The 9,452-nt window shown below is 46.1% G+C and overlaps 1 protein-coding gene across 1 annotated transcript in view; it reads right to left on the bottom strand.

Annotated features, from left to right (window-relative positions):
- Positions 1-206: 206 nt before the first annotated feature.
- LOC137781904 (potassium/sodium hyperpolarization-activated cyclic nucleotide-gated channel 2-like) overlaps positions 207-9,452 on the bottom strand; it is a 28,695-nt gene continuing 19,449 nt past the window's right edge. Inside the window, exons 5-8 of the mRNA XM_068570916.1 lie at positions 7,180-7,326; positions 6,833-7,073; positions 6,584-6,748; positions 207-6,335 (exon numbers count right to left, since the gene is read on the bottom strand). Of these exons, the coding sequence (XP_068427017.1) occupies positions 5,377-6,335; positions 6,584-6,748; positions 6,833-7,073; positions 7,180-7,326 (1,512 nt within the window). The 3' untranslated portion in view covers positions 207-5,376. The remainder of the gene's footprint in view (positions 6,336-6,583; positions 6,749-6,832; positions 7,074-7,179; positions 7,327-9,452) is intronic.

The following is a 9,452-nucleotide window of genomic DNA, read 5'->3' as shown; positions in this document are numbered from 1 at the left end:
GTGGGGTAGGATGAGGGTGGAGGGGTTGCTGGCTGATTTACAAGGTTGAGGTGTGTGGCGTGTGTGTGTGTCTGTGTGTGTGTGTGTGTGTTTGCAGCTATACCGTTAAACGCTCACATGTACCGACTCCAACGCAGAGCGACAACCAGCAAAGACACACAGGTGAATAAAAGTCCACACACAGAGGTAAGTATGCCAATGCGCTCATCTTTTTATTGCACAACAATGTTTCGTCTTTTTACGAACGCTTAAACGACATCGCCACTGACTGACAGACCGGCTTATTGAGAGAGACCAGGGCGTGGCTCTGTGTTCTCGGCCAACAGAAGGTGGTGGACAAGACAGCCTTTTGCACGGAGGCTCAAATCAGCCCCAGCGCCCATCGCTGCCGGCTGCGCATCGCAGTCTGGGAAAGACTTGACGGACCAAAAAAATATTACCAGCGATCCCCCAAATTATCCCCCCTTGATTCTTTGAGATCAATTTGGGAAAAGTGCTGCGGCTCGGGCCGGGAGCTGATTTGTTCCTGGATTGTAGACATCAACTTAGACAGAGCTGGAGTTCTGAAATACTTGAACCTTATTTGTTAAGCAGAGCACAGCCTGAGATGGTTGCAGATTGGCCTCCAAAGAGAGAGAGAGAGAGCGAGAGAGAGAGAAAGAGAGAGAGGACACATGCTGTGTCACATATCTGTGCTGTTGTCTACATGGTGCTGGTAAAGTGTGTCTGGATGCCCACACCGAGCTGCTCTTGCAGGCTGTGGAATGCTACTAAGTCTATGGATGTGCTAGAGTCTTTTTTTAATTTTATTTTAAGGAGCATTATAGTGTTGTTGTTTTTCTTCTTTCTTTTTTTTAATTTTTTTTAGAACAAGTAGATTTGTGACCGTGTAACACTTTCCAGCTTGTGCTGGCGTCTCTCTCAGCCTCACGTGGGTTTTAAACGCCTCAATGGCATCTTATTCTCAAGTGGGACCAACATTATAGAAGGAAAGGCACAGGAACACACACACGCACGCACACGCACGCACACACACACAAACTCAGGCACACGATACACAAAGTCCTGAAGCAGAGAGAAGGCTTAGGTAAGCTAAGCAGGCTACAGTAGCTACGACACAAAGGTTGACTAAATAAAATCGTTGTTGGTTCACGACAATGTCTAGATTTGAAGGTCCCACTAAGAATCGTACACAGAACGCTCTCCGCTTAGATAAGAAAAATACAAGCATGCACTCTGCTATCACCTGTCAAGGTAACTCAACTAGGGAGTCGAGCTCGTGACTGAATTCAGCCTTTTTTTAATTTATTTATTATTATTATGGCAAACCAGATCAGTGTGCAACCAGCATCAGAGTTTAAAGACTGTGCAACAATATGGATTTTCCAGCGTGTGCACACGTCTTGTTTAGTTCCCGTATTTATGTTTGTGTGCAGCCATCTCCACAGTTTTTTAGTGAATGTTGTTGTTTTTTTTGTCATTTTTTTGGCTCTTTGCAGCAAGCAGGTCATCTAAGCTAACGTCTAGACTGCCGATATCCACCAGAAGCCTGTCAGAGCTCACCCTCTCACTGTAGAAAATGTATCATATACAGGAGGTAGTGGAAAAACACAACAAAGTGCCCCACATCTCTGCGTATACATATGTACACAACATGAAAGTACAGAGTACAGCGCGCATGGTGTTGGAAGGCTCAAACCAACAAAAATGTGCAATTTTTGTGTTTCCCAAATCAGGGAAAATTATATATACTGACATTGTCATTTTTAATTCAGTAATACTAGTCTTCATCTAATGTTTTTTTTTTTATACATATATTGCAAGTTGAAAATAAAAACACATATTTGCATTTTTACAGGCACATACATACCACAAAAATAGACTGTGGAAACTAGATATACTAGGCACAAGGTATATACAGTCTGTGTGCATGGGGCACGTTTTATAAACAATAAACAAATCAGATATACTAATAAATCAAAGACACTTTTACAGACAAAAAAAAAGAATACCCTGATTTGCTAACATATCAACACCAAGGCATTCAGTACCCTTTAATATCTGGTACAGCGAGAATGAGAGGTTTGGAACGTAGATACTCTCAATAGTTGTCAGTCAGTGTCAAACATGTACGAGGGATTAAAAAAATCCCACTTCACAGCGAGGTCCAGGAGAAGAACCGTTAGACAATCGCACTTTGAACCCCCCCTCCGTCATCAGGCAAATACAGCGCTGTATCACACACACGCACACACGCACACGCACACACACACAATTGCGAAACAGGTAACGGACAGAAGTATGTGCTCGGCCATGCAGGGCTGTATCGGCTTCATGGCTGAGGGGTTGAGACAGAGTGGTACTGGTCAAAGTGTCGGGTTTGCCATCCTTTGAGTGGGAGTGAGTTACACACTACGGCGACGCAATGAAACAGAGACGGTGCCTGATATTGCCTTAAAACATTAGCTCTTCAACTCTCCTTCCATCTTGCTTTCACTGACTGTGGACTCATTCAAATCATATATCAGCACAGTCCTGATAGCAGCTTAATAGGGCAAACTCTGGTATTAGCACAAAGGAACGGGGGAAGAGGACCAACTGATTGCACTGGAACAGCGTTGAAGCAAACACAACAGCTATCGACTCAAATGGACTCATTCACAATCATATTGGTATTTTGGCATCCACCTTTCGCATAGGAACACAACAAAAAAAAAAGCAAAATGAAGTTGGAGCGGGTCACAGCACCGAGAGGGCGTGACGATGAGCAGGGTTTAGTGCGCGTTACCGATCAAAAGTGGAAATGTGGCCACTCTAGAGTGGCGACGAGGAGCCAGGGTTTAGGGTTTATAACCCGTGTAATGAAGCCCTTGGATAAAACAATCACTTACACATTGTCTCAGGACTTGAGCAGCTCTCAGAGTGATCAAAACGCCACCGAGTTTCAATGATAACAATCTGAGGAGGTTGTGTCTCCACTCGATAGAGCCTCGTTATTCTCAGCCAATCAAAATTCAAGGGGGGAACCTTTCAGCGCGGTTAAATCAACACGTTGATTACGGGAGGATGGAGAAAACTACATGAATCAATGAACGGCCACGCTGAGGCGATCAATAGATGATTCTCAACAAGAACAACAACAAACAAAAAAAAGGGAGCAAACCTGAGTGAAATGTCCGTTCCATCGATTCTACAGTTTGGCTGAGGATCGAAAAAATTGTTGGACGCGCTGTTTGTTGAACGCATCGAATCAGCCGCCTGTTTTCTTTCTCAATTGGATTCATTTTTCGTCCTTTATAGGTTAACCAGATAACAGGCCCAGAAGAAGCGCCGCACCCGTTTTCAGAGAATAGAGCATTGATTTTGAAGGTCGGGGTGCGACCAGAGGTGGCAAACTGAACGTCCTCCATGCTCGCTGGCGACCGAGGAGTTCAAAATGGCCTCGATGAAATGAACGCCAACAAAAAAAAAAAGGGGGGGATCCTCTCGTGATGGATGTGGGGACAGGATGTGGGGGGCGACACACAGGTTAAATACAACAACGTTCTACCCAGAGAAGCATCAATCAAAACCTAAAAAGATGGCACAGACACTCAGCGACACACACAGTAACGGCCACGACCCCCCTTGCATCATAAAAGCCTCTTTGAATCTCCGTCCCTTTATTTACATGGCAGTTTATATCTGATTAGCTGTCTTCCTTCTCATATGGCATACATTCAGCAAGAGAAGGCTTTTAGGTTCAACAGGATCAGAATATTTAGAACAAAGAAAACCAAAGTCTAAAACCCCATCGGGGGATTTTAACGATGGAGTTTGTTGTGGATCAAAATATTGAGACATTCATGGGAGTTTTGGGTGATGTCGGGCATATGGAGACCAGCAAAGAGCTTTACAACTGAGGCATTTGTGCCCCATATTGCCCCCCCGCCCCCATTCATCTTACAATTTAATATCTTCAAATGGGTTTTAAAGTGACGTTTTTTTTTTTGTGTGGATCTGACTTGCTGAACTTAAAGTTTTTTTCTCATCTGTTTGAACAAAAAAAAAAAAAAAAAAATGACACGGCACGTCCTCTCATTCCCTCCCAACATTTTTGGTTAAGGTAACAACATGGTCACTGGATTACAATACTTCAAGTGAAGCCACAGTAGCTGCTGGATTCTTTAAGATTTCACATTAAAAAGAAAACAAAAAAGGAAAACTTTCCTGTACAGCATATGTAAAGATATTTATATTCATATATATTTTTTTTATATATAGGCGGGGTAGAGTATTGCAGAATTATATTGCATGTGTTAATCAATAAACCTAGACAAAAACAAGCAAGTATACAGTATGGGTTGTTCACAAATGGTTCCTTTTCGATAAAGCTCAATATATTTAACCACCTTTGCCTTCAGGGTTACAATCAGTGCGCTGACGGCGCAGCGGACCGCCTCCCAGGTGTTGCGCGAGGACAGGTCGGTGCTGCCGTCGGCATGTGAAACCAAGCGCGTGACAAAAGCAAACAAAGTGAGTCCATTCTCTGAAAAATCAAACCGAAAAAACGTACCGACAAACTCATGCACACAAACTTACACCCACAGATATACATACACACAAACCAAATATATGGCTTCTAACGTTGAATCAAGGCAGTTAAATAAATGGCATTTTCTTCTATGTTTCTTTTTTAGTTGATACAGACACAACCAGACTTTGTGTTCAAGCTCAACTTTGGTTTGGGTAGATACAATGAATATAATATCCCTCCGTACTCTTTTCATCAACTATTTACACATCGATGTAAGATCGACCAGCGGTCTAAAACACTATTTTCACTACTATTTGAAACAATATGAAGAGCAATGTGTTCTTTTGCTACAACAGCTTATACGGAAAAAAGTACACTCAAAACACTTTTTAAACGCTTAAAATGTCATTGTCATTTGACCTCAAGTCCCTGATTTTCATTTTTAAGTCCAGCTCCTGCTAGATTGCATTGCATGGATTCTACACAGTATGCAATAGTTACATAAATCATACTTTTCTTCATATCTTTACAGTAAAGACAGCGATATACAGTAGGTGTTTGGAAGCAGAGTGTAAGGGGTGATACTAAGACTAAAGTTGCTGGCACAGTAGACTAGACCAGTTCCACCTTAAGTTATACTAGTTTAATTGTATAGACTCCTCCCAGCCAAAGTGTCTAAAGACTTTGAGTTGCTCTTTTCCTTCTGCTGACACCAGCACACAGTGCATCCAGGTCCGCTGACTGGTGCCGCTGGCGGTAGCTGATTGGTCGTTTGACGAGCCGACAGATCGGCCGGACTGACCGAAAAAACAAACAGATTCTCCTACAAAAAAAGGCCTCTTTCCTGAACTCTACCAGGGTCACAAGTTGGAAGACAGCCGGGATCTGGCAGAGTCAAGCTCCGGAAGGCTGACAATTGAATCTTTCTTGGGAACTCCAGAATCTGGAGGTCCTGATCCAGCAGCTGCTGCTACTACTGCTGCCCCCGTCCCAGCGGGTCCACTGGGAGGAGGTGTGGAGGCAAAGACCACCCTTTGTTGAGCTCCCGCCGACCTCCCCGCCCCTGAGGACCCTGGCAGGTTGGGGTGAGGGGGCTGAGGGGGACCGATGGAGTTGTTGGAAGTGCGGGTGGACGGCGGAGGGCTGGGGGCCGCGGAGGCGGCTTGTTGTTGCGTTCCCTCCTGGGGAAGTGAAAGCTGAGAGGCCGATATGACCCGGGTATCCTGGCTCAAGCTGCCTGCGTGTAGGGAGTGGGTGCTCTTGTGCGAGGCAGCCCTCTGCTGGGTCTGTGTGGGGCTGGGCGCGTGGTGCTGCACCAGGGATAACTGGGAGCCGGAGGGTCCCGCGCTCGCCATGTACTGGAAAGTCCGTCCCGGGGCCGCCAGCGGGCTTTGGACCGGCGGGCTGGAGATGGCGGATCCGAACGCCCCTCCGAACGTTTGAGGGGGTTGGGACTGAAGCGGCGACATGGCGATGGGGCTGGCCAGGTTCTGCATCACGTGGAACCGTCGCACCATTCGAGGGGACTGCAGGGTCCCCGGGCCCACCAGCGGACTCGCCATCTGAGGGCAAAAGCTCATCGCCACGGCCTGCTGGAGCGTGGCGATGGCCGAGCCCGACTGCGACTGGCCGGGGGGAGCGAAGATACCGCCGACGGACGGGGTCATGGACATGGCCCGCGGCCGCTGCAGGTCCACCGGCTTCACCATCTCGCGGTCGTACTTGACGATCTCCTGGATCAGCTCGTTCTCCTGGTTGTTGAAGACACCGGAGTTGAGATCATGCTGAACCTTGTGCATCAGGGTGGAGTTCTTTTTACCTGCGGAAAAACAACGGATTCAGTATTAAGGACGGGGCGAAGAGGACACATAAATGCATTAGAAATAACATGTGATGTCCTTCAAGTCGGGCACATCCTCGAGCAGAACCGGCCCTGAAGGAAAATGGATGCATCACCATGTACTCTCATCTTCTGTTACAGCGTCCCGTGTTATTCTGAGGGAACTCAATTTACTGCCTATTTTAAAATGATTGTATCACGAAGCAGTCAATGGAGGAACGTTTTACCGATGCGGTCCAGACGGTCAATGGCAACAGTCTCGAAGGCGCGTCTCATCATGGGATATTCCTCCAGCACCTCGTTGAAGTTGTCGACGGACAGCGAGTAGAGTCGGCAGTAGGTCTCCGCTCGCACGCTGGCTGTCCGCCGGCCCCTCGTTAATAAACAGATCTCTGAAATGAGGAAGGATGAAGAGGATCAGCGTCGAGAGAAAAAATCAGAAGATAAAAAGAGAAGGCCACAAACGGGCGTCCTACCTCCAAAATAAGAGCCGTCAGAAAGCTTCATCGCCAGGGTGCCCTTCGTGATGACGCTGCAGACGCCGTGCTGAATGAAGTACATCTTCTTCCCGATGGTGCCTTCCCGTATGATGTAATCGTGCGGCTGGAATACCTCAAAGCGCAGCTTGGTCAACATGGCCGTCACAAAGTACGGCTCTGCGTTGGCGAACAGCGGCATGGATGCGACCAGCTTGCGGCAGTTGAAGTTCACAATTTCCTGAGAAGACACACATTGGTTTGGTTAGAAATATCCGTCGAGTGTGCAAACTGCAGCCGAGGAGGAGCGACAGGGCGTAAAACAAGCCCTGTGGCTTTTGTCTCACCTCTCGGAGGGGCTCGCTGAGTTCTCCCAGGATGCTCTCCTCGTCAAACATCTTGCCTTGGTACCTGTGCTCGTAGTAGTCGTGGATCTTCTGTCGGAAGTCGGAAGGCAGCTTGTGGAAGGACATATACTGCTCCACTTGTTTGTACTACGAGGGAGCGAGACGGACACAGACAATGTTTTGTTAAAGCAGTGCACGTGATAATGTTCTCGCTGTAATAATGTTTAATTGTATTACGTCTGGTGTATTGTTCAGAAAAGTCCTGTGAGGACGATCCAAAACCAACAAGTGTTGTCTGTGTAGTCAACAACTGATAAAAGCTGACTCGTCTGCGTCCAAGAGCTCCGTTATTGTCCAACAAATGTTTAGAAAACACATCAATGATCCTCTCTGATGCTCTTGGTGACATGTTCCTTCATTAAGATAATTAACACTGCAGTTTACTTGAAGTTAATCCCACATACACGCTGTTGAATACTCACTACAGAACCAAACAGCAGGAATTACAACTCTCATGCAGCAAGGATGCAGAGATATTTGGATGCATAGATACCTCAAAGAACAGAAAAATATAATCTCCGTCATGACATTTGGTGAAGCAACTACATGCATATGTTTTCCATTGATACCTACATTCAGTTGGCAGTAAATCTTCCCTTCATGAGGGTTTTAATGCATCGTTATACTGAAATGCCTGATTAAAATGTGTGGCCATTTTCAAGGCTGTCGCTATTGAATTGTATTATATTACATTATCCTCAGATGTGTTTCTATTACTGCATTATTGGGTGAACAAAGTAGCACAATATAAACTCCTCTGATGATGGCGCATTACAATTCAACAGCAGCTCAGCCTCCAAAGAGACGGCGGTCGCTCACGGGCAGAGCGTCGTCTGCAACCACAAGGCAGCCGGTTCCTCATATGCAGAGAGCAAATGTCATGTATGTATATGTATGTGCGTAATGTGACGAATGCAACTCATCAATGAAAATAAACAAAGTGCATTTCTGAAGGATGACTCAACAAACACAATACGAGCTGCACAAACCGGTGAAAGCACATGCCCTTCAGCCGTCAGCCAGAATGAACACGCTCCTTTATGCTGGCTGGAAGTCAATCAATGCCAGATCAATAGAAAGTGAGGGGACCGACACGGCGACAACACAAACAATCAGCTCCTGTTGTTGAGATATGCTAATCGCTATCCGTCCACAGTGTGTGGCCGGCCTGCGGGCCGAGGAGGGAAGGACGTGGCGGCGAATCGAACTAACAGAAATGTTTCTCCTCGTACTTTGTGTGCACTTCAACCAAGCTCAGACGGAAAGCCGAATAACACACACAACAGCACCTATAAAAGCTGTTTGAAGCTGTTTGAGAGACAATTTTGAGAGGCGGTGACAGCTTCCTGCTTCTGTGTACTCTCAACTTTCAGGAAATGAGGAAAGTCCTCCTCCAAGGCTGCCAAGTGACATGTCGTGACGATGTTTTCTGCAGGTTTGCGTCAGAGTCACGACGCACAACTGGAAGGTCCCGGTTTCACTTCATAGGTGATGTTGCATCAGCAGCCACGCATCCTAACCACAGGCAGCACGATGAGGTACAACCCACTCGCACACCAACAGCGAGGGATCCTGTTGGAAGTTGTTTGTACTCAGAGAGACACCGGCTCCGGTTTCCAAAAGAGAGACATATTTGGTAAACAAAGATCGCGAGATGGACACAACTGAATAATTGTTCAGACGTGAAGAATCATGCAGTACAAGGCAAATTAAATCCTCACTGTTTTTGACAGAACTGTGAATATCATGTCTTATAACTGGGGTTGCAGCAGCAACTCAATTATCTCATCTGCAGATCGGCTAACAGCATTTACAGTGCCGTCAGAACGTTATTACTGCTTATTGCTATGAAACTAAACCCTGTGGGGTTAATGCTGACTCAGCTTTAATCACTACATGCACATCAGCTGATTTGTAGTGTTTTTTAAAAAAAACAAACACGTCTAAAGTCTCCATATTTCATATTTGTGTGTAAATCCTTCAATTGCTGGTTGGACTCAATGACCTGAAGACATCAGCAGACTCTTGGCCTCCTCCCAGTCTCCGGTGATGCTCTGCCAGGTTTGTACTCTTCACTTCTTGCTTATTTCAGGCGCTTTCAAAGGGCAGTCTGGCCTTCACTTAAATAAATACAAACAGTTTGTTTGGGCACATTAACCTGGTGCATCGGACACAGGATGGTTCACCCACTACATCCTTCACCCCACCAAACA

This window comes from Clinocottus analis, unplaced genomic scaffold (genome assembly GCF_023055335.1).
Source record: "Clinocottus analis isolate CAN_PGR_092001 unplaced genomic scaffold, fCliAna1.0.p SCAF_11, whole genome shotgun sequence".
Taxonomy (NCBI): domain Eukaryota; kingdom Metazoa; phylum Chordata; class Actinopteri; order Perciformes; family Cottidae; genus Clinocottus; species Clinocottus analis.
Note: the sequence above shows the minus strand (reverse complement) of the source record. Positions and strands in the feature narration are given on the sequence as shown.